At 41.9% G+C, this 25,814-nt stretch overlaps 2 protein-coding genes and 1 long non-coding RNA gene across 7 annotated transcripts in view; 1 reads left to right on the plus strand and 2 right to left on the minus strand.

Moving 5' to 3' along the window:
• CCDC85A (coiled-coil domain containing 85A) overlaps positions 1-6,939 on the minus strand; it is a 262,997-nt gene extending 256,058 nt beyond the window's left edge. For 2 of the 4 annotated variants that reach the window (XR_012585929.1, XM_074578556.1), the window contains exon 1: positions 6,872-6,939. Coding sequence is in view for 3 of the 4 variants with exons in the window: in XM_074578556.1 (XP_074434657.1) it covers positions 6,872-6,878 (7 nt within the window). In the remaining variant the exon portion in view is untranslated. The remainder of the gene's footprint in view (positions 1-6,871) is intronic. The other 2 variants (XM_074578555.1, XM_074578553.1) reach the window with 1 other exon arrangement.
• Positions 1-25,814, plus strand: part of EFEMP1 (EGF containing fibulin extracellular matrix protein 1) — a 50,238-nt gene that overhangs the window by 4,783 nt on the left and 19,641 nt on the right. The gene's annotated exons all lie outside the window — the stretch shown is intronic.
• Positions 16,537-25,814, minus strand: part of LOC141740242 (uncharacterized) — a 52,798-nt gene continuing 43,520 nt past the window's right edge. Inside the window, exon 5 of the long non-coding RNA XR_012585933.1 lies at positions 16,537-16,692. This is a non-coding gene — a long non-coding RNA (uncharacterized LOC141740242). The remainder of the gene's footprint in view (positions 16,693-25,814) is intronic.

A 25,814-nucleotide genomic window follows, 5' to 3' on the forward strand; every position in this document is an offset into this window, starting at 1 on the left:
ATGACGAGCTTTCATCTGAGTGTGCATACACCACACACAGAGCCAAAATTGTCGGGGTATTAGCAATGTTAATTGTATGCATTCAGGAACCAGACTCACAAGCACTACTGTAAACTAAGACAGTTTCACTTATTATTTTATATAAATAGTTTACTCTTATACTTGCTGAAGTAACAAATGTTTCATCCACTGTTTTGTTTTCTTTCATAAAAATATATTCTACTCCTTGTTCATCAGATCGGTTTTCAAGCACGTTAGTGGGATAACCGTGCCAAACAGAGGGCAAAACTAGACCCCGTGGTTCATCTTTTCCACTTTGTGGCCCATAACAGTATAATCATATAAAATAGTACTTGAGTGGCTATAATCAGGGCAAGCTGTAATATACAGTGGTAGTCCCTTTCTCCCTGGTATTCATGTATATAGAACATTATTTATCACTTGTAAGTAAATTCCCTGTCATTCTGAAGCATAGTGATCATCGTGGAGGCTGGATAAGTTATTTTTGTAGGCAAAGCCTCAGACTTGCATTGCTGGCTTATCTGCTAATGTTCAACATTTCTGTCACTCCAAATCAAGAATGTGAAGCAAAGAACCTACCGCAGGAGGTCAGTACCATGATCCCCTTAACCCTGAGTGTTTGCTTAGGGTTATCAAGGGAAAAATCAATGCCAAGGGTGGCAAATGTGGCTTTTTTCCTTAGTTTGACTTGGCAAAGTAGCAGCGGAACCAGCAACAGAATACCGGATTCCCTCCTTCAGGTGATGCTGCTTTACTGCGGCTGGCACTCGTATTCGCTGGTGAATTGCAATAAACTGCTTCAGCTTTAGACATACCACCGCTTTTATTTTTATAAAAATGGCAAGTAACGCTAGAAAACTTCCAAACGTGAACATCACTTTTTGCTGCAATGGCTTCATGTGTATAAATCAGGGATAGCATAGGAAAGTTTAACGGTGTGTAGTACCAATGCTTCATATTACAAATAAAGGTTGAGAATTAGGGTTAATTTAGAAACTGACAAGTGGCTGAGATTTTTTGTTCTGTTGAGAAGACGACTGGTGTCCCTACACTACTGTTATTTTACTCTATGCTCTGGCTTCCTGAGACTTGCGAGTCTCAGGAATTTATATTCAATTCACAATTCTTTGGTTAATTTATAACTAAACAAATAACTGTTGTTATAGTATCAGAACTTAATTTTAACTAGCAGATACACAAACTGTGGTGAAATCTTGGGCTCGACTGAATCAGAGTTTTGCTACTAATTTGCTCATGCCAAAATTTCGATCTAAATGCAGAAAACGTGGAAATATTAGTGTTTGAAAGCTGAAATGTATCGTGCTGAATGAATTCCAGCTGGAAAAAGGGTAGTGGACAGTGTGCTTGAAAGAAAGGATAAAAGACTTTTGGAGCACTTAAAGCATGCATTCAACTTCATGATCTTCATGCTTTTCACTGCTGAAAATATCTTATAAAAGATAATCTTGATCAGCAATGGTCCCACTGTGGATTTATTTAATTACAGTTAAAAGACTTTGCTATGATAACTGCTTGAGGCTCCTAGGGAGTGTAACTTACACATATAGTCACACTTAAGCTTGTTTTATTGTTTAGTAAATCAAATATGAAGTCCAGCTCCTTCTAATTGTTTGCAGATGTATGACATTTTCCTTCCAGTCCAGCAGCACTAAGTATTTTATAACCAATGTGAAAGTGTGGAGACCTCTGTTTCAAACAAAAACATACTCTGAGGAGCTGTATTATTGACATCATACCAGAGTATGAGGGGCCTTCTGTTTTAATACAGATGTCCACTCCCTTTTTAAATGTTAAATAGTGAGGGTCTGATAGGCCAAGCGCGCTCATGTTGGTTTCTGTGCTTGGAATAAACATGCATAAATGACACTGGTCCTGTTGGACTTTCAGAGGCCTCAGTGATGTGCTCAGCTTCATCGTTAGGTAATCTCCCAAAACATGGCCATATGCCTGAGTTACAAGAGATACTTAATACCGTCTTAACTTCTGACCTGAAGAAAACAAGTGACAGCTACGGTATTTATCAGTGTTGAGAGCTTTCTGTCTGCAACGCACGCTGTTAGAGACCGTGTAACCCATGGATAGCACAGATGGCAGGTTGATGGCAAAGCACACTGTCTTGCAGACGGCAACTCTATGGAAACGACTGCAGTTTCCTATGACATACATCATTTTTATAATTACTAGTGATTAGAAACATGTTCCTGCATAACTGTGTAGAAGTGTGGGTAGCAAAGATTTCCTGGGGAATTCTTAAGATACTGTATGTGAGCAGTAAGTGCCAGGAACCCCCAGATGGATGAACACACGAGGGAAAGTTATCCTGGAGGAAGACCTCTTCCGTACAGAGCACTGGGTTTTGTGCTTCAATTTAAACACTTCAACTGTATCTTAAACTCTCACTTTATGACCTTAACTAATGCTGCCACTTCTAAACGTGCCGCTAACTCAAAGGGCTGCCGAAGTGGTCGCTAAGGTAGATTCCCCTACATGGCACCTGCCAGCGCTTTCAGGAAGCCACTCAAATGTTCTCACCTCTCGATGTGAAAGTATCACTCAAATTAGGAAAAACAAAAAACCGCGTACGAAATATTTTTAAGCAAGTAACTGAGTTAGCTAATATTCAGACACTTTTTGCCTCAGGAAAAAAAAACAACTAAATAACTGCACTCTGTTGCCTACACGCAAGACTGAATTGTATTTCTACGGTGTTGTTCAGTGCTCTGTGACTTGAGTCTGCTCTTACTGAAGTCAAAAGAAAATCACCCAATTAATTCAATTTTGTCAAATCTAGTCTGCAAGAAAGTACTAGCTTTTCCTAGAACGTTAATGACACTTGAATGAAAAGAGCCAAGCAAAGGTACCAAATAACCTGTAAACTTGAAAAGGGGAAAGAACTTTTTTTTTTTTTTGCCTTCCTATTGTGCTGGCAATAACGTAAGCAGAGTTTTGGTTTTTTTTTTGCTCCTCAGCTAGATTAGCTTCCTATATTTCTCCAGTCTCTGTGACTGTAACATACGGGTGAGAGAGATTGTAATAAAAGACAGCAATGCTTTCTTATATGGAAGAGAGAGAGACTTTTTTTTAGATAGTTCTGCTTAGACTTGGTGGATGTCGGTTGCTTTTTTCATTCTCTGTGGGGGGAGGAAAGGAATGAACTTGTTTTCTGTGCTGTGGTTATTTTTCCCCCGCAAAATCATTTTAGGGATCTCTTCATTGGCAGGGGGTTTTTTTGTTAAGTTTTCCAGTACTTTTCAAAGTAACTTACCATATTCAATCTAGGCTTTTACCTCAAGAAGTTAACTTAGTGTAAATAAGTCAAAAAAAGCCTAAATTTTGCATCTCTAGATTCCTCTTTGTTCTTTTTTTAAGGAGGGAGGGACAAAGGAGAGCAGTTCATGCTGTTTTCTTTTCTATACAGAAATCACTTAATATTATATAAGTATAAATAGCAGGGATGTGCAACCGGCATATAAAGGCCATAAAAATTGTGTAGGTGCGGGTGGGCTTTGCAGAGCTGGCGGAGGCCGCAGGGCCGGGTGGGCGGCAGGCAGGGCGCTCCTCGTTGCCGTCTGGGCTGGCGTGCGGGCTGCGCTTCTCAAATGCACCTCCTAACGAGCTCTGCTTAACGCACTTTGATTTGCCTCGCTGAGCAGTCCTGCAACATGCAGGCCAGACCCTGTTCAGATGAAACTAAGCCTGAAGCGCACTGCAGGAGCGCTGCTAATACGCCACAACCACTAACGAGCACACGGGCTCCAGGACCACACCAACCAGAGCCCGGGGACGCTCAGAAATGCCTGTACTGGGACACTGGAGCCTCTGCACCAACGTGTCTGATCTGCTTTTTTGGGTCCACGCTGTTTGCTAATATAGGCATAACCTAAAATACGCCTATGACGGTTTCCTAGGCTGGCCCCAGAAATGCTTCGGAGACCCATTTGTAAAATATTGCCTGTGGTTAGAAGTGTGCAGCATCCCAAGTTTTTCGCGCTTCTTGTCTTTGAAGAGTAATGCTTCCAGGACTACTTTTAGAAGAGCCTGAGTTGTGACGAGTTCCAGAGTTGTGCCTCTCAATAACACAAGACCTGTTTAGTTTGAAGAAAGGGCGAGGAGAGAAGCTGTGGAAGGAGAAATGAGGTCTAGTTATCTGGTTGAAGATGCCATTAGTTCAAAGTGCTTACTCGGGCACAGTTCATGTGTACGTATGTTTGCGCCAGTCCTTCAGCAAGTGGAGAACGCTCATTGCCAGCAGTAGCCACCCTAAGAGACCGATCTGGTTCCACATGCCATTTGAATGCTAATAACTTGGAAAAGCCGTAAGAATTTTGCATGTCTAAGAGTATCCACAGAAGGATACAAGCTGACATTTTCACAGCTCGTTGTACTGAGGGTTCGTTGATGCCAATTAATTTCTTGTACATTTAGGCACGTCATGCAGAGATCATTTTTCATCAGCCCATCCTGAACCAATTGTTCAAGCTGTTAATCTGTGAAACCGCTGCGTTTTGCTGCAGAGAGCCCTTTCTGGAGCATCTCTTTAATAGCCTTCAGGGACCAGAGGGGAGGTCACAAAAAAACATCTTGTTTTGAGGTCCTGAGGGCCTGGGTTTGGGCATTTTCAAAATTTGGCCATTCTGAATCATCTTCCCATCTGTGCTATTTGCACAGCTGTGAGTGTCATGTCAAGACCTTGGATAGATATTCTCTCTTCTGTCTGACCATTTTACTGTGAACATCCATCACCAGCGTAAATACTAGCAGCTGCTTCACATCCTTTCCTTACTTACTGCTTTTCCGTGATTCTGACCCCTGCAGGAGTACGCTCGGTACGTTGCAGCTACAGATTCATACCATATGCTAATCACGCCAAGTCTCCTAGATTCGGGCAAGCTTCTGAAAGTTGTATTTACCTTAGCTTCTTGAATTGTGATTACGCAGGCAAACACTAGACTTCCAAGTTTAAGTAAACTCATTAGCAGTTCTCATGGCGTCTTGTTCAAGAAAAATGGGATCATACAGTAGTCGCATCGACTGTCATACTTTTGGGTTTAGTTTGTTGATTGTAATGCCTGTTTGCTTAGTAGCTCTGCGGAGGCTAATGTTTTGACAGACAAAACATAGCAAATGTATTCAGAAGGCACATGGCCTGAAGACAGTCCAACCCTCCGGCCATCTGTCCTCCTTCAGAATTCCGTTCTCTAAGCTGGAGGTCTTTCTCATAATGCAGTCAGGAATAACACCAGATAGCAAAGGGGAAGAACGCGCTTATATGCGATCCTGACTGGGCATCCCAGTATACTTGGCACCCCGTTAAGAGACGGAATATTTATTTATCCCTTCAAGGAACTCCCTGTACCTGTTGCAAACACAAGCACCCTAACAGTCACAAAGCAAACACAAGCACCTAACAGCACCCTACGAGGAATTCAGTAGCATCAGATGACGCAAGACAAGATTTGTGAGAGCACAGGCTCGCTTTTGTTCCCTGTTTCAGTACCTGCTGTCCGTGAGCTGCGGTCTGTGGAGTTGCAGTGGTACAGAAGTTTCCCTAGCAGTGACAGCAGCGGGAGAGTATCCTGGGAGCTGCTTTTAGCACCCTTCCCAGCTGATCTTATAGCGACACCATTGCCTCTTTGGGGATAGATTCTTCCTGCCACACTTGCATGAAAGCATTACAGCAGTGTTCTCAATGTGTTTGCTTGGAGCAGAGCTGCAGATATTTCATCCCGGACTACTGCATTATAGTTCTTTAGCCTGCTGAGAAAGGTTGCGTGCTGCTTCCTCCAATTGTTTGCTCAAGGTAATTTTCTCTCAACAAACACTTTTTTCTCTGTTTTCAAACCAGATTCCTGCATCAGATTAGTTAGTGTATGATTGAAATGCTCTTATCTGTGTTTTACTTTAATTTTGAAGTTTGGGTTACTGAGTCACCTTTTCGAACCCTAGAACATCTTTAAAGGCTCTCAGCATTACAGACACACGCTTTTTAAAGGTCCAAGGCATTTCTTGAGCATCTCCAATGATGGCATGTTAATTTAGCAAGCTGGGAAACTAGTTCAAGAGCTGAAGTTCAAAACTCTTATTTTCCTTATTTTATTCTTTTTCCAAGTGATTTTCTTCATTTTTTTCTCATGCTGGCAAAGGAAGGTGGTAGCTACTGTTTGTATTCGCCTTTCTGTGCGTGCCAAAATAGTCCTAAAGGAAGAACAAAGCTTCCCGCAAATACAGAAGTGGTCTGTTTGATTCTTCGCTGTACGGCCTGGTGATGCCTGCGTTCCTTTGCACATCCTCTACTAATGAAGAATACCTGCTGAACTACGGCCAAGCAAACCAGCCTCCACCATTACTTGAATTAATTCAGTATGTTGTTTAGGCTTGCTATTTTGCCATTTTCCTATCATCAAGGACAGTAAGAACATAGTGTGATAGGACCCCGTACTAGCGAGAGACTTTTGGTCTGGTGGAAACCACAATGAGAGAGTAATTTTTGAGTTCACCTTACCAGGTTGCATCTTGAACAGTCTGCGTATTTTGTGGTACAGTCAACTGTTCTTGTACAGCACTTTGTCATGGCAACCCCTTTGTCCTGTGCGTGCGTGCTAACTCAGTGAGAACTTCTACTTTTTCTGCATGGTCTTTGTTTAAGTTGAGCTTGGCCATCTCCTTTCATTATACTTCAAGAGTATTTATTCTCATTTTCCCTCTGTGATGCTTTTTGAGCTATTTTTTCTGGACTATCATCGTTTATGCATGTTCTATAATACTTCATACAAGATTTAAGCATCCTTTCAGCTGCAGGGTTCTTATCAAAGGGAAGTTTGCCACATACCTGTCATAAAGTTCCATTCCTTCTGTCCATAAGATCAAAAGATCTGAACTTGGCTAGTAAGATCTCTTCTCTCTGCGTGTGATGAGAATACATGGAATAGATAATCAGCCATGTTAGGTTCAGGGATAAAAAGCATGATATTTTACAAAGATTGTATCTGTTCTCATCTTTAATTTGCTAAGTTTTGTTTTCATAGCAGACAGAAAGCGATAGTTCTAGAGAGAAAGCTACTTGCCATAATTAAACATAAAGCAAAATTTAACCTGAAAGAACATATTAAATGCACAAGAATCCTGCTCGTACCTTCTTTCATTTACATCTTAACTTTACTAAAAATACAAGAGGGATTTGCAAATTACAGAGCTATGAAGTACTTCAGTTTAGCATACACGTAGTTGTTATACAATACCTTTTATGCTTGTTCACATTTGTGTTTTATTTGTTGATCTGAAATAATTTTAAAAGTTGATTCTGTTTTAAGTGTAGTAGAGAAACGTCTAATCTTTGTTATGTGTAATTATATGGTAAAACCTCTAGCTTGGAAGCTGAAAAAAGTTATAAGAAAACAGCATGTGTTACACACGCTTTTGTAAGCTACAGTGCTAAAAAAAAGGTTCATGAGGCCCAGAAATTAATTAGACCTTTTCTGGCATAACATATCCCAATCTCTTAATTAGGCATTTTGAGAACTAGATGTTCAGTAGACCCTTATCTATTGCTGTTACCTGGAAAATGCCCCACAACTGTTCTGCAGTTAGAAGGTGGGGGGGTTGTCTGTTGTTTTCAGTTTTTGGTGGGGGTTTTCTGTGGTGCTTTTGTTTTGGGGTTGAGTTTTGGGGATTTTTTTCACACAGCTTTATTATTTTCGTTTCTTACTGTCAAAACGCTAGTTTTCAGGAGGTGGGAAAAATAGTACTTGTTTGGTTCAGGATAGTGGCAATGACCGTAGAAGGCTAAAGCACAGAAATAAGTAAAATTCTTAAATGGGATGATAAAGGAGTCAGTTTATGAAGGTGTATCTCCTGGGAAGAGATATTTACTTTGGGAAGCTATGAATCTACCCTTATTAACTCCCAATTAAAAAAAATCATGCTTTTGAGTAGACGTATCTAGGTGTCATTTAAGCCTATGTAAGTCAGTTCTGAAAAAGAGAAGATGTGGCTGAGCTTTCTTTCACAAGCTGAATTTAAGCTGAAGTAAACTTCTAGTCTAATGCGTGACCCAGTCTGGTACGATATAAGCAAATCTGACATCGCACTTGAGCGGGTTTAGCCCGTGCCTGAACAGATGTTCCGTGTAGTTTTCTGAGTACAAACAGCACTTGCTCATGGATTTTTATAGGCATATGCCTGCATGGGTGGGATTTCTGTTAACAGGTAACTGGTCATAATGTGCGCAATCAAACGCCAATAGATAGTGAAAGCAACGGAGAGTATAGTAATTTAAAGTTTCAAGCCTGAATGGCTTCAGGAAGGGTTTTTCTTGTCCATCAACACCAGTAATATCTTCAGACTGAGTTTTCAAAGTGATTGATCCCTGTCTACCCATGAACCTTTTATTTCAGAAAGATCAGGAGAACTGGCCTTTTGCTGGTCTCCAAGTAAATAATCATCTCATCTACTTTGATATTATTGACACCTAAATTCCACTACCAGCCGTAACTTGCACCAAAAGAAAAACTTTGATAATCATAGAATGGTTTGGGTTGGAAGGGACCTTTAAAGGTCATCTAGTCCAATTCCGCCTGCCATGAGCAGGGACATCTTCAACTAGACCAGGTTTCTCAGAGCCCCATCCAGCCTGGCCTAGAATGTTCCAAGGACGGGGCATCGACCACCTCTCTGGGCAAACCGTTCCAGTGGTTCTTTCATCGCCCTCATTTTAAATAGTTTCTTCCTTATCTCTAGTCTAATTCTACCCTCTTTTAGTTCAAAACCATTACCCCGTGTCCTATTGCAACAGGCCTTTCTAAAAAGTTTGTCCCCATCTTTCCTGTAGGCCCCCTTTAAGTACTGAAATGCTGCAGTAAGGTCTCCCTGGAGCCTTCTCTTCTCTAGGCTGAACACCCCCAACTCTCTCAGCCTGTCCTCACAGCAGAGGGGCTCCAGCCCTCTGATCATTTTTGTGGCCTCCTCTGGACCTGCTCCAACAGGCCCATGTCTTTCCTGTGCTGAGGGCTCCAGAGCTGGACACAGTGCCCCAGGTGAGGGTCTCACCAGAGCAGAGCAGAGGGGCGGAATACCCTCCCTCACTCTGCTGGCCACACTGCTTTGGATGCAGCCCAGGATACAGTTGGCCTTCTGGGCTACAAGCACACATTGTCGGCTCATGTCCAGCTTTGCCCCTCCCCAGCGCCCCCAAGTCCTTCTCAGCAGGACTGCTCTCCATCCCTTCATCCTCCAGCCTGTATTAACACTAGTAGTTGCCCTGACCCAGGTGCAGGACCCTGCACTTGGCCTTGTTGAACCTCATGAGGTTCACACAGGCCCACTTCTCCAGCTTGTCCAGGTCCCTCTGGATGGCATCCTGTCCCTCGGGCATGTCAACCGCACCATTCAGCTTGGTGTGGTCTGCAAGCTTGCTGAGGGTGCACTCAATCCCACTATGTCATTGATGAAGATATTAAACAGATAAGTCAGACTGCTGTGTAAAACTGGTGTTTATACAAAAATTTAAAAGTTAGTTTTTCACTAATTAATATTCACAAGAGTTAAAGAAAGCCAGGGGAAAAAAATAGGACATCTTACAGGATGAAAAATACCACAGTGCCAGAAAAACAGTAAATGTGGACAATCAATTACTGCATATTTCTTAGCGTTAACAATTTAAAAATAAATCCTTATCAGTACTGTAACAGCTGCCTGTTCTGACAGAAGTAGTTAGAAACGGAAAATGCAAGGACTTCTGACAGGTAATTTTCTGTATGGTTTTAAAGAGGTTGCCAATAAGCTAACATTTAATAACAGACTTGCACAGAGGACAGGGATAAAACACGGCAAAGCGAGCAGAAATTTACGTGTGATTTTAGCTGGCTTGACCTAGCTTATAAAACCAGCTTGATCAGAAAGATGGCAAAAGCAATCTCTTTCTTGTCTAGTCTTACTCTGAGGAGAATTTAGGGTATCTGGGATGCATTAGAAAGAGCTGGAATTAAGTACACGTTTAGAAGCAAGAAACACAGTTCAGTATTTGGAGAAGGTTCATCAAAGTTGATAAAGACAGCATCATTTCAAGAAATAGCTATCTTTGTCAAGTGCCTTAAAAAAGTAGTTCCTGAGTTCTACGTCAATTTTGAAACCATTTTGTTTTGCACCTGGGTTACCAGATCTCACTTGTGCTTTTATATCTTGTAGTATGTAAAGCACTTTCTTCATAGATGAATTTGTTCTCAAGGGACTTTCTTATCAGGAACAATTTCTCCACATAGCTTTTAGATGGTAAAGGTGAAACAGATAAGACAACTTGTTGCCTGTCACGCTTAGAGCTATTTAAAAGCAGTAATGTTTCAATAGACAGCGTTGCAGCGAGAGCAGTCACATCAGTACTAGCAGTGCTTTGGAGCACCCGCTGATCGGCCCCCCCCAGGCTGGGGAAGATACCCTACTTTGCTCCTCCCAGAAGTTGTCGGAGACTAAATCAGGAAAGTGTGCAGAATCCAAAAGTCGTTGCCATTTCCCAGGGTTAAAGGAAAAACACATTTGTACCTGGAGTCACCCTGCTTGTATTTACTCTGCATCTAGATCATTCTCAACCTTACCTGGCTTCATTTGAAGGATCAAGACAGATTTTCTTCCCAGCTCGCTCCTTGTATGTTATTTGGGTGGCAAAGAAGTTCAGGATGGTTTCAAGACCCTGAGATATTGCCGACGCTTCTAGGCCCAGTATTTTTTTTATCTCATGGAGAACGCACTGTACAAACAGATAAAAATTATAGGCCGAAGTCAACGTTGTACCGATTGAGCGCGTCTTGGGCTTCTGGGGTGTTCGGAAACAGGAGAGCATTACAGCTCAGATGAACCTGAGTTGGAAGAGAGTTATAACCATCCTCCCGATGGGGTTTGTGCACTGCAAAAGTTGGGTGCAGGAGAAAACCACACATTTTTCCCATCGCGAACACCGTTTGACCATCATTTAAACAAGCCAGAAAATACAGGTTTTAATCTATTATTTCAGCGTGCAGAAAATGATGATTTTGGGGAGGGGGCTGCTTTTTTGTGCGTGTTCCAACATAAAGCGTTCCTCTATCAGAAACTGTGGCTCTGTGTGCCTATAAATGGGAAAATTCCGCATTTCTAGGAGACATTTGTACAAAAAGTTTTTTTCATTATGTATTTAAATCAAAATGTTCTCTCCAGTATGATTACACTCAAATTTCAGTATTCACCGTTAAGAGAATCTCTTGCTTACTATGTATGCAGATTTATAAGGCTCCAGGCACCTTTGAAATAAATTGAAAGCACAGCCATGTAATAAAGCCAAACCCAGGAACTAGCCAAGGAGATCCACCCAGCAACACCCTCGAACACCCTCAGCCTCTTCCCCTCAGCACAGCTTTAGAGCACTCGTCTTGATCTTGTCTCTGCCTTCTCCACCCTCCTGAAAGCTTCCTGGGGGATTCCCCAGCCAGCAGAGAAGCCGGAGCCCTGCGAGCGGTGCAGAAACACTTCGCTTGCTTGATTTTCTTACCTATCAAACAGCTCGTAAGCCGTTTGCAGTGCTGCTCAGCCCATTTCAAGGGGAACCTTGCACAATAGCAGCAGCTCGCAGCAGCAGAAAGCAAAAGTCAGGGGATGAGGAGGGATTTTAACAACTGAGACAAGAGACAAACGTGGCAAAACCGTACAGAAATAACGCAGGGGTTGGAGAAAGCAGCCTTGCAACTGCTGTTTCCCGCTTTGAAACACAACGATCCAAAGCTTCATTTATGATGCTGAAAGGTTGGGGTAGTCGCAGGACCCCCGAAAGGGAAATGCTTCCTGAGCTCACTGCTGTAGGATATGAGTGAGGCCAACGATTTAAGAACTTAATTAAACAAAGGTCTGGATATTTTGTACAGTGAGATCAGGAATTTAAAAAGAGCAGCTTCTGAAAGGGAGTTGCATAATTTATATGTTTAAGGAAATCTTTAATTATTAAAGACGGTCAGGACGAGGTTAATTGTTGGCAAGTAGATTGGCAGTATCTGTACCCTTCTGAGGTGTCTCATGCTGCCCAATTTGAGAAAGCACAGTGCCTTAAGTTTTCCATCGTTCTGCATTTGGTGGCGGCTACCTGTTGATTGAGCATAAAAGCCTGTTCCCCAAAGCTTCGATTAATGGGTCTGGTACATTCCATTGTAACGGAATACTGCCTAGAAGAAGGCTGAGGCTTTTTTTTAGAGAGCACAAACCAGTATAGTTTTGTTGAAAATTAAAACCATTGGGAAATTCAAACAAAAGTTTGAAAGTAATTCTGAAAAAGTGATGTATAAGTAATTTGATCTGATTGTTAGCTGTCAAATGCTATTTTATATTTTGATATAGAAACATCAAAAAGAAATCGGGTATTAATGTCGGAACACTTTCATCATAGGCATCAGGCTCTGTTATTATGGGGAAAAGCATGCAATACTGAAATTCAGCGACATCGTTTTGTACCGCCACAGCTTTCAGGAGCCTTACTTAGGCTCCGTTCTTCTGGACGACGCGTGCATGTGGAAGGAAATCTGTCCTGCCCAGAACAGCTTAGTGGTAACCGTAACAAGCACACGCTTCACACAACACTTGCTGTGTTTAGTGTTGTATTTGGGACAAAAGCAGCAGCAGCTTACATCGTTCTTTGCATTTGATTCTTTGTTTTAGTATCTGTTGTGTCCAACCTAGCCAAAAACCGGCCTCAGCGAATTCTGGCTCGTAGCCGCTGTGGGAGCCCCGGGGGCTCCGTACACATGCCTCATCTGTGACCAAAGCGGGGCTAAGGAGCCGTTTCACAGTGCCTTGTCCTCGGGGTGGAGTCACACTCCTACGACAGCTATGATCAGTAGGCTGAGAGCGAGATATTAAAGAGACCAAAGGGACCAATCGGGATTTTCACAGACTGAACGGCCACTCGGGGGGTTCAGCCAGAAAGAATGATCCTACATGTCTAAAAAGATGAAAAATAGCAAAAAGGCGACACAAAAATGTTTTTTTTTTTTTAATTTGGCCGTAACATTCCAAGAGGGACAGCTGTGGGATCTGCCGGGGTCAGCTCGAGACCATCTTTGCGTAACGCTGCCGAAGCTCACGCAACGCACCAACTAACACACACTCCAGCTTTATGGCATGAAGTTACAGAACTGACTCTGTCACACAAATTCAAATTCAAGACAGCATTACTGTCCCGTTGGGATGCAACTGGGATGGGCTGGGTAGACAACAGCCCTTAAAAACCGGAATGATAATATGCAGGTTTTTCCATTCCCATCATTTGTCCTTAATTTGAAAAATTAAATGCTTATGTTCCATTGTTAACTATTCTTAGCACTAATTTCACAATTTAGCCCAGTGATGACCAAATGGCTTCCTTACAGGGTTTTTTTTCTCTTAGTTCGCAGCTGTCCTGAATTTATTAGTTTGGTGCTTAGGTTGCATAAAAAAGGTTTTGTGACTCAGCCTCCATAAACATTTTCATCAGGAACCTCACTTGACTCAACTACTGCCTGAAGAACACTATCTGTAAAAAGTCAGAGGAGAGAAAGGTAGCAGAGTTCGCCATTCTGGTTAATAGCTTAGAGTACATTTACAGCATCACAGAACAATTCCAGTGAGGAGGGATCTACGGGAGGTCTCCAGTCCAAAGTCCTGCTCAAAGCGGGGTCAGCGCTGAGGTCAGACCAGGTTCATCAGACCCTCAGACCAGGGAGATCTGTCCAGTCAGGTCTTGAAACCCCCTGTGGATGGAGAGCGCCCAACCGTTCTGGGCAGCCTGTTCCACCTCTTCACTGCCCTAAGGCAGGAAAAAGGTTTTTCCTTTTGCTGCTAAGAGGAAAAGGGTTTTCCTTATACCCGGTCAGAACGCCTCCTTCCAGCTCACCCTAGACTGACAGAGACAGACAGAAGAGATGTGCTAAACGTGCAGACTTTCTGTTTTTCTCCCGTTCGTTTTTCAAGCTCGTTTGCATCGGTCCCTCAGTTTTACTTATCAAATATTTAGAATTATTTATTATCTCATCTGACTGTAGCACAGAGAGGGTACCAGTCACCACTGAACATTTCCTTCTGGAAGGCCCTATCTGCACAGATGCAGCAGAAGCGCTCACCTGAGAAAGCCTTCCGTCTTCATACTTTTAAACATTTGGCTTGCATTCCTTCTTTGCTCTATTTTCTGCAACAAAATTTAAAAAGATACCTTTCTTGGTTTTACCTACCACTAAGGCTATTTCCTACTGTACTTCTCAGAACTGAAATTTTTATAAAACTGTGCTGTATTTATGCAGAGGACTGGTTCCGCACAAAGGGTGAAGGTGAGGAAGCGCCTTCCATAAGGGAAAGTACCGCAGGGCTGGGGCGGCCCTGAGTGGCACGAGCGTTTCCACGGGGAGCAGACTCGCTAGCGAGGAGCCAGATGTCATTCACGGCCTCCCGCAGCCCAGCTCTTGCTACAAGTGAATCTCTGCAGCTTTCTCCATTTCAGAGCGTAGAAAACAAACAAACAAACAAAAAAAACAAACAAACAAAAAGGAAGATCAATGTGTATCCACAAACCAGGAAAAAAGGTACAGTTTCACAGATCAGTGTCTATGCTGCTTCGCGTGCAAAGCCGTGAAGAAATGCAGAGCTTTATTCATAGCTAGTGCCCCCCAAACTTCTTAAGGTACTGAAAGTCTATCAAGACTGATTTTAATAAACAAAGCCACCGCTTATACTTAGGTATCGTATTAAGACACATTTAGTTGAGTTCCAGCATGCAGAGCACATGCTTGGATCCCAGCAGCTTCATCAACATCTTGGCACGTGCCTCAGTTTACACAATCGCTTAATGCTGTCCTGAATAGGAACGCTGTCCTGAATGAGTCCTTCACCTTGTTGCGAGGAACTTTTATTTTAAAAACCCTCGCTAAAAAACTTCCCAGAGGAAGCCTGCAGTACCAAGGGGAGACCAAGCCTACCGGTGGGCGGGCGGGCAGGGAATGCTGCAAAGTATAGGAGGGAGTAGCCTTGATGCGAAGGAACGCTGCTGTTGACTCAGCCTGCGCTTACGTTGCTGCCGATGGTTGTGCCGAGTGTCCCAGCCTGTCACACAGCAAGCAGTGCTGTCCCTTTTAGATACCCTTCCCATTAGTTTTATGTCTATTTAATTCTTCGTTCTCTCTTCCTCTTTTCTTTACTAAAACTGACAACAAGTGCCAAAAACTGACTGAAAACAGCAATTCACAGTGTGATCCTGGATAAATTACTGTACAATTAGCAACATTGCAACGTGAGTTTCAAAACATTAATGAAATCAAGCTGCTCCTTTAGGAAACGAGATACTTTATGATTTATGGTGACTCTAAATAGGATTATGAACAGCTTACAGTGCCAAATGAAAAAATATTGTCATTTTTACTAATTATATACTTCACGCCCCTTCTGTAGGAAGTGATGCCTGGCTTGACTAAAATAATCATCTCCTCAGTAGCCTCTCTGTAAAATCATATCCCTTCCAGAAACTGAACTGTAAAATTGTTATGCAAAATCGGATACATTTTCTTCATTATGAGGAGCAGAACGATGCAGTGGACATGGCTGGTTTGGGACAGGACGACACGTAGCTGTATGGTCACAGAGAGTTCTTTCCATCAACTTCTCAGATGCATTTTCTGCCTCGGGAGTTTTGCTCTCTGTTACTGGACATTTTGGGCAAGCACACGAACACGTAATAGATATGAAGCCTTATGGGGTAAATAAAAATTACTGCACAAATAAGACTAATAATAAATCACGCCCAAGAGTTTTAGGTCAATATGCAGAATTACCCTATTTACTGAACATTCTGTAGATAAGAGATCATTGTTCTCTGCTTTGAAAAGATTTCTGGTTTTAATATGTGTTCAGCCATTACTTATCTATTAATGCTTTGCTTCCTTTTTATTTTCCTTTCATTGAAAATGAGACCTAACTCCTTAAAAATCGTTTGGACTCGATCCTAAACCACATTGAACGCTTCCCAGTCCTTTTGAAAATAATAGGATACAAGAACTTCCAGGACTTATTTTTCATTTCACTGAGGTGTTTTTGAAACTTTGAAATCCATTCAGAAGATCCTATCTTGTTGGTATCTGAGATGTTTTATTTCTTTTCTTTCATATCGATCTTTTTGCCTGTCCACGAAATCTCCAAAGCATACTAATAGTCTGTTAGATCCTAAATAAGTTTAGATACGGATCTAGCTACAGAGGATGTTCAGCTAACTGCTAGAAACCAATCTTGTCGTTGTTCTTCCACCAGTGTTCCGCATTTTTATTGGTAGCATCCAATTAATTAAAACTCGCCTCTGAATCAATGGAGTTGATTAGGTGCTACGTACGGAAGTTTTCAAGTTACTTAAGCCTACGTGTTTACAGTCTGTTAAAAAACTTCCCCTCCTCCTCAGTAGGCACTTTCTGTAAACCTTGTATTTTGCAAAAGCTTTTAAAAATCTTTACAGGCCACAAATACCATTACCTGCCAGGCTGGTTCTTGCTGTCCTTTGAAATCCTCCGCGCTGTCCTCTTGTGAGAGGAGACTGTGGGTTGTCTGAAAGCGGCCCCGTCTTTCGGTTGAGTGTTTGCACATGAGCAGAATAGCGGAATCCTTATCCATGACGAGGGCTTCTGTAAGCTAAACAGCACAGAGAAATACTAGTACCCTGTTAGACCGCTTAAGCTTTCACAAGGAATTTGAAGTTGATTACCCTGGGAGAAGGCTTGATGTTGCAAACGGTGGTATGGGTTATTCAAGCTAACAAAAATCGTAGTAGCGTAAGTAATAATAGGATTGGTAAAATTATCAAAGTCTTATTTTAAAATGCTTTTGCTTCAGAGTTTTAAGTCATTCTCCCCCTTATCCTATTGGTAAGAAATTAACATGCTTGTAGATGTTTCCTCTTCCTCCACTATAAATAGACCATCTCACTAATACTTAGGTACTTACCTCCTTGCTTTACTTCTATTCTTTCTCTTTTTCTCTATTTCTTTTTATCCTATTCTTTCTCTTAGCATTAAATACTTTGATATAATTAGTCTTCCCTAGATTCACCTTCTGTCAGTCCGTCCCTTGCCTCATCAGTTATTGGAAGATAGCACTTTGTGATGAAAGGGCCACTAGTCATTTTTTTGTTGCCATCCAGCAAATAAATGACATGGCATGGACTTTCCCCCAAAGGGCAGAGCTGCAAAGCCGAGCGGACGATCAATCACACTGGAATTAAATCTGTCTGGAACGCATTTGAGGCAGCAAGACGTCTATGAAAACCTTGAGTGTGATTGACAGCTTTTCCCAATAACTGTGATGGAAGTCTAAATTGAGAAATCTCCTCTCCCATCCTGCAAGAATTTATGAGCAAAATTTATTTTGACCAGCCAATATTGGCCTGTATTAAACAGTATATGAGGCCCTTACGTTCCCCTGTAGGCTTGTGCTCATTAGTTAACCTCTGCAATGGTCATGGCAAGGCTAGATTGGATTTTAATCAAACATTTATGACTGTCTACTTAGAGATAGAGACAAGCAGGCAATGAAAGAGTTATGCTGAGCAATGTACTGATAACATTCCGGGCATCCCGCAGAAATGCCGAGATGCACACAGGCTACGTATCCTTGGCAGTTAGCTCATACACTCAATTTGCAAGGAAATCAAAATCTGGGACTTTGTACCTTTTAAAGAGGGAATGGAACAGACTGAAAAGCAAGCAAAATACCTTCTGAAGAAAAGATGAAGAGAAGGGCGGGCCTCAGTGCTGCCTTTTCAGGAAGGATGGCTAAAGCTTCCCACTCGTCTGTCTCTCTGGAGGCAGGAGCAGGAGAAACATCTCACGTCACACAGTGTTCAGAAACACGTCCAGTGAATCCGTCAGGGCCCAGTCCTTCCCTTCCCTGTGTTAGCTACAAAGCCGATTCCCGTTTATTCCTGCAGGTCTTTGGAGGCCAAGTGCCTGGTTTGGACAGGCACCTGCACTAGCAATCGTCCCACAGTAGGTCTCCTACGTGCATCCTAGGCTCCGTGGTGCTGGTGCTCCTCAATGCCGGCCAGGGACCCAGAGCCACGACTGGCCTGGCACGGAGCGATGGCTGATACCAGTATAACCCTTTTGAGGACTAGAATGGCTCGTTCCTCAAGGTCCTTGGGCTGTACTGCCCACTTAACAGCATCGTGTTCTGGGGAGCGCCCACGCTTTGTCACAACCACAAATAGTTGCAAAAACAACAATTTTCTTTCATTTGGTTATAAACTGCTCTTTCAGGAAATTTCATCAACTTGCACGGAGTAGAAGGGATTGTCAGAGGAGCTTCTCGTCCTTTCATGACCATCTTGCAAATGCCGATTTTCTCATCAAACTGTGTTTTGACAGTGTTTCTCTCCCAGTGCTCGCTTACCTGTGTTCTCTGCATTTTAAGATCTTCTCAAGACTTGCACAGTGCTGTATCTATTTTAGATTGTTTTTATTGGCAACTAATGTATACTACCATGCGCCCACGTGAACAAAATTACAGAGCCCAGACAACTTTTGTACAGAGTTCCTTTGGCCACAGCTTCTCTGTGGGTTTCATTTGGCAGAAGTGATATCAAGCAGAAGTCTTTCCCTCAGCTTCTGATGTAAACTAAAATACACCTTATAAATAGAAAATACAGACACTGAGAGCAGCGCCTTTGGGCAAACGGCCACCTTTGGGCTATGGGAAAAATTCAGTTAGATATGATTCATAAATATAATGAATAGGGTGCCATAAACTTGCTTTGCTCTTCACAAACAAAGGCGCATTCTCTGCCTTGAAAAATTAGAAGGGCGGAACCCAGAGGAATAGGGAAAGAAAAACAGGAGGAAAAGAGAAGTGGGAGATTCAAGGGGGAGGGAAAAAAACCCGTCAGCTTGAGTTGTCAGGGTGGAAAGTATAATTTTGACAACCATCAAACAATACGTGGAATAAAACAAAGGGCTTTGTTAGGCACAAATCCCTCTGCATCTCGCTTCTGAGGAGCTCCAGGTTTAATTTCGCAAATTCTGAAGCATAGTGGATTTCCAAAAGAAGTTAGTTTGTTCTTTAAGCTCTCGTTTAGTTGAAGGCTCCTATTGATTACAGCTGGAGCTGGATGAAGCTTGTGCAGACTGCGTTCCCCTGGCAGACTCTCATCGGTAAATACCTTTCATCTCATCCAGCAGTGATAATGATGTGCTTAGATGATGTGGCAGCAATTATTTAGCTGCTGCGTTAGGTTTTCTGCTTTATGCTAGCCAAGTGCCCTAAAGTCAGACCATAGAAAGGGATGCTTACATTTTATTAAATCTTAAGATGTCTTCCAAAGAAATTGTAACAGCTCTACTGTAGTTTAAGTGGTCGTTTCTTTCTTCACGCTCACTGACAAATTTGGGAGCAAAGGACCCTAGTCCACCATATTTAGCAAGTTTAAACATGTTACAAGTAACCTTGTTATCTCATAGCACACCCCAAAGGAAAACCCCTCAAAACTTCAGTTTTCCCAGGTTTCTGAGCATCCCGTCTACTAACCGAAGATGAAGCAGGAAAAAGGGGGCGGGGTAGCCCTTGGTTACCCTCCGAATGGATTTACAGACTTGCTTCATACCGTGTAAATACTGGAAAATAAAGCATGGATCTTGTCAAACATAAGAACTTAGCAAATAAGGAGCATTAGAAACAGTGCTAATAGCAAATAGAGCTGAAGCATCTACTGCCAAGTCAGTGAGAGATCCCACGTCCTGCCTGGCAATCAGTCTAAATACATCCTTTCTCCCACTTCATGTGACCTTTTTAGGCCAGCAATGTTGTGTGTTAGTTTAATATTTGAAAACTGGAACTTTACTGGTATTTGGCCTACTTTTTTCTATTTATTTTCTAAACAAATGATAACCACTCCCTTCTCAAGCTAACCTTTTAAGCTTCGCCAAAAGTCTGCGAAGATCACAAGGTATAAAAAAAATCAAAAAAAAAAGAAAGAAAAAAGAAAAAGCCCACATGCTGAGGCAAACAAAAGCAGGTTACTGCATCTCACCAGCCCGGCAAGCAGGCTTCAGGAGTACTCTACTTACTCTAGGAAATGCTGCCGAAATCTCATTTGCAGTGAAAAGTGCCAGGATTATGGTAGCACAGCATCTATTCTGAGGTAAACCCATGTAACTTCTCAGCCAAAGACTGGGGGCGGGGAGCGGGGGAAGAGAGAGAAAAGCTGTCCCAATTGCTACTTCTATTTGATTGCTTAAAGGCAGCTGGGAAGTCAGATCCTGAGCCTGAGAGCAGAGTCGATCCCAAATTTAAGGCAAAGTAATTTTGGAAGAAAAAATAGCTCTCTCTTCCCAAGGAAACTTCTGGTTTTTAAAATGTTAGGTTTTATTTATTGCTGGCTCATTGAAGAACAAAGTATTTTTTTGCTGTCTTTTTTGTTCCCAAACACACACACAAAAAAAAATGTGGCTAAACCCCAGAAAAATCTTAGTTTGGGGCCAAAAATAATAATAATTTTCAGTTTTAAGATTTTTTTTTGTCAGGTTTTTGAAAAAACAACAAATACTTCCCAAGCACCGCTCCAGCTTACAATCTTCAGTAGGCTGCACACCCTCAGCTTATTTCAGCCATCCTCGTTGCCCGTCCTCGCTTTGCCCGCAGCCCCCCATCGCCCCCCTCGGGCTCTCGCCGCGTCCCAGGCACACACGGCCACAGCAGGACACCTTCTCCTGCGCCTCAGCGCTTGCCGCTTAGGCATCCTTAGAGCGGCTCCCATTATACCCTGCATCAGAAAACAGCAGCAAAACACAGTTGTGGGCAGGTACTTACCAGCTCTCTGGTCAAAGAGCATCAAAGACACCTCGGTGATCTAACCAGATCACACTGCTGGTCTTGGATTATAATAAAGCGCTTAACAAACACTACTTCTGTAAGTGAAAAGCAGCTATCTTGTGTATGTGCCTTGCTTTTCCCCCCCCTGTTCTTTTCTTTAGCCTCCACTTAGTCACCTCTATCATGATATGTCTTTTTAACTTTGATGTTCATTTTTCTGCCTTCATAAATATTCATACTGCCTTTGTTTTTTTCATTTACCTTCAAAGAAGATATTTCCTCTTCCCTGGTGCTTCTGCCTCTCTTTCCATCGTGCCTGCCTTCACCTCTTGTATCCGTCCTCTTTCAAACGAAGAATTTTTTAAATTTCACTTTAAGCCCTCTTAATGTTAAGAATTACATGAGAAATTGGATTTTCAATTTAAGTTCAAAGGGAGATCCAGCTAACATGAATTCTTAAGGCAAGACAGACAAACAAAAATTTACAAGATACTGTTTCTGATGGTTTTGCTAGATTAGCACCGTAGAACAGCGCTTGTTTGTAGCACAGTCAAATTGGTGTTGCCGCAGAAATCTTAATTTCTGCACATCCATTTCACTTTGCTTGAACTGTGCAACCTGAACATTGTGTTTTTCTATCCCTGCTCTTCTTCCAATCCCCTCCCATCCCTAGAGTATATTTTGGACTAAATCAACTGATGTGTCTTTTTTAAGTACCGTTACCATAATTTGCTTTTATTGTTCTATCATTCAAAAGTTGTAGAGGGTGTGAAAGTGAATTTCTTTTAACCATTTCATTTTTTATTTCACAAGAAGATAAAATACAGACCAGCACCCGCCAATTATACTTTGAAAGTAAATAAGTTTTAGATACATTTCTTCAAAATAAGGCATCTGTGGTTACATACAGCAACACGCTAAAAGTATCACATAACCATGTAAGAAAAATTCATAGCTAAATAATGTCTTCAAAGGCATTGCTGAAGTTGGAACAGCATCAGGAATCTGCTTATTTACGTAGGGAGCTGTGGAGATTGCAGCATGTTGGTACTGCCAACAGATAGGATGATTAGTGCTAAAAACAATATCATCATTTAGATAAGCCTTCTCCTTCGGATAGTCGCTTTTGAACTCGACTTGAACTTAAACGTTCTCAGCTTGGGAACTACAGTTGTAATTCCAAAAACAGCTCATTCAGCCTGCAAAGGCTGAAAGAGAAGATTTTATTGATAAAATTGGTCCCTATATCAAATATTTTAAGTCCCTGGTCTTATATCTGAAGTCCGTTGGTATCTTCAGGTTCCTTGCTTCTTAAACTAGCAATGTGTGCACTGATGGGCTACGCGTTCACTCCCAAAAAGAAATAATACTAACCACCAGGCTACTGTATTTCAGGCTGGGGTTGGGTGTCACACCCGGCGCAGGGGGTTGCTTGCTGTGCCGGTTGCGGGCAACTGCTGCCAGGGCTGCGCAGGAGGAGATGGGGACCCTGCGGTGCCAGGGGGGCAGACCCGCCATTCTCCTGGTAAAACCCCCTGGGAGCTGCCTCCCTCACCCGAAGGAGACAGGAGGAACAGTCCGATCAGGACTAAAACAGTTGAAGACATGCCAACATACAAGAAAAGCAATAATTTTTGCAGGAACTGTTTTCTGTGTCATCTCAGAATAAAAGTTGATGTTTAAAGTGTGCCGTGAAGCACGCTTTTAGGTAGAAGTTTGTGTATTCCTTTGCAGGGACCCAGCAGCTGCAAGGGTAAGCGCCATGAAAAGGCTCGAAAAAGCTTTAATGAGCGATTCTTCAACTTCCTAATTAAAAACCACAAAGAGCTTTCAGGCCTTTATTTCCCTAATACTACAGGTTGTAGCAGTGCTATTTTGTTCAGTCAAGCCTAGCAAAAGGAAAATGCTTATGAGGTTTCCAAGGAGAGAAATAAACAAAATGGAAATGAATAGGGAACTTGGAACTTTTAAGTGTACGTAATTAAGAAAAAAAATACATCCTTCAGATAATTCTGGAAACTATTAGGAGATATTCATAATTCATAACCAGTTGTTTGGTTTTCTTTCAAGCAAGGGGGCAGCTTTACATCAAACACTGACTAGCTTTTCCATTAACTTAAATAAACAAAACAGTATGCTTCAAGTTAAGCGAACATCTCTCTCTTTTTTTTTTTTCTTTTTTAATAACTGGGTGAATTAGAAATAAGAACAAGACATTTACTTTCAAATAGGAAATTAGTTTGCATGCTGTTTCTTCATGTTAAAAATACTTTGGAACGCTCACAAAAACAATGTTAAGCTGAATTTATGGAAATGTTCCATATCAGTTTTGAAGATGATATGCCAGATGTCGGGGAGAACTCTTTCATCTGCAATAATGGAATAGTTTAATCCACCCTTGTTGTTTTTGAGCATAGTCCAAGTGTATTGGTCATCATGGGTGGGTGATCCTTGCTTAGGCAGGCATGAACCAAAAAGCACAAGTTGTTAGACCTCTAGCATAAAGTCGCAAGAAAACAACAGCAGGAAATACTCTACTGAAAGTAAAAATAAGCTATTGCAATGTAAATCGAAAAGTTTACCATTATGACAACTCACATTTTGAAGCACTCTGGGACTTGCAGATACATTGCACTGAATTATTGGATTATGACTTGAAAGCAAGTATGGCTCCATTTATGGCCCCACCAGAAATAAAGCCAAAAATACAAATTTTAAATTAATACAGATCAATCAAAGACATGGAACATTTTTTCTTTTCAATGAGCAGGAAGGCTAAGAGTTAACACTGTGCTCTTCTGTTGGGGAAAAAAGTACTCTTCCCTTTGAGAAACTGTAAACAGAACGACAAAATATATTAATACCCATGTTCTTGTTTTAAGAACCCACGTTGAAGTAACATTGCATAGGAAATACTGTTGTTAAGTGTCTTCTGGGAATAGTTTTTGTGGCCTTGTGTCAGACTAACGTTGTTTTCATATTAGCCAAACCACTTTTATTTGTAATAATCACTTTCATTACTGTATTACCTGAACAGTGTTTTATGTGTCACATTCATTTAATTCACTATGGTTGATCATGAAGTATGTTTTGATCACAGCACGTTCCTACAAGCTGCGTTAAAGCATGGATTGTACTGCTGGGGGCCTGCAGAAGTGCAGAGCACAACACAGAGAAAGCTGTAATGCAGCATGAGGCTTTTTAGCTTGCCACCCCATTTCCAGCACGGGCAGCTGCCGTGCAGAAGGCACAGGAGCACAACACATCTCCATGTGCCGATCCAGGTTAAGCATCCCTACCTTGTCACCACTGAAACACTGTCCCAGATGGAGCCATTGTAAGGATTGTCTCACGTTAAGATACAGAATAGAAAAGCCATGTTCAGTTGCCTGTGGCATCTCAGTTTCCAAAGAACTAAAAAGCCGTTTACCTTTTGCAGTGTAATTTAAAGACAGGATGGCACACGCTGGAGAAGGAAGGCAGCATCACAGATGGAGGCAAAAGGAAGTAATGCATCGATTCAGAGCTTCATTCATTTTTTTCCCTTTTCAGCTGCCTGCCACTCCCAAACAAACATGTGGGAGATGTTCTAGTGCTGAAAGCTGTGGCTCACTCCTTCATTTAGCCATTCTATGGGATAACTCAATTCAGTTTGGACATACCAAAGACAATACATAATTGTGACAAAGTACTGCAGTCCAGACTTGATTATTACAGCTTGATCCCGCGTTAACTCTGTTGAGTAAATAGAAGGAGGATGTTGTTTTCCCTGCACCTTCATACTCATGAAGTCACTGAGGTTGGGTGACTTCCCCAGATTCATGATAGTTGCTAGCACTTTTGCAGTCCAAATACAGAAACCACACAAGAAACTATAAGTTGCACTGCATTAGGGTTTGGGGCGGGTTTTGTACATTTTCTACATTAATACTTTGCATTACTTCTACTTTGGTGTGCCGTGATGTCCAGGAGTACTAGGAGATAAATCTACAAGGAGCTTGCTTTGCTGTACTCTCAAATTTGAGAGGGGAAATGTTTCGGCACACCAAAAAAAGTCGTGCTGTTTTTCATGAAAATCACATTAATTTAAACATTCTACCTCGCATATTTGCTTAAGTGTAAGTCTTGGCTCTTACATATATTTTTCCTGTGCAAACAAGTATTTGTGCAGGTTACCTTCACTCAACTGTGAAAACTTGTTACCAGGGCAATCAGTCCAATGTACTTAACATGAAAGGGCCAAAGGAAAATTTAAAAGGGAAAGAGAAAAACCAGCAGCAAAGAGGCAGTTTATGGGCTGCTACAGAGCCGTGCAGAATTACGGATGCTACCTCATGCCACTACTGGATAGTGGCTGCACTGTTAGAGCGCAGGGCTCTATCTTAACAGGCTTTGCTGCTCCAGTAGTGAGGAATTTCTCCAAATATTTAGTCTTTTGGTACCTACTGACCTGACGTTATGTAAGAGATTTTCTGCTGGTATTTAGCACCGTGAAGCACAGCCTCCCAACACCAAGGAGTTAAAAGTTCTCCGGGCATCCAGCCCAGATGAATAACATCCCAAATGCTGAAGGAAGTAGCAAGGGAAATAGAAAAGCCTTTGACAGAAATTGTTGATAGCTTGCTAAGGCTGGGGAGGGAACCAGGGAATTTGGAGGTTGCTAATGTTGTTCCTATGTGTAAGAAAGGATCAGGGAGGAGCCAGGAAACGACACAGCAGTGTGAGCTTGGCTTAAGTTGCAAGAACAATATAAGAAACATAAATAAGAGACAGAATACTTAATTTGGTAAAATAAAGTAAGCCCATACTCATGGAAGAACTACAGTGGTCTAATTTCTTCAAGTATTTGACCGTCAACTGGCTATTTCTGAAAAATACTAATACGGAAGAAGTGTCTTACAGAGAAGAGGGAAAGCTAATGAAGTGGGCAGAAAGTGAAAGGTTTCACAGAA

Source organism: Larus michahellis, chromosome 3, assembly GCF_964199755.1.
Source record: "Larus michahellis chromosome 3, bLarMic1.1, whole genome shotgun sequence".
NCBI classification, from domain to species: domain Eukaryota; kingdom Metazoa; phylum Chordata; class Aves; order Charadriiformes; family Laridae; genus Larus; species Larus michahellis.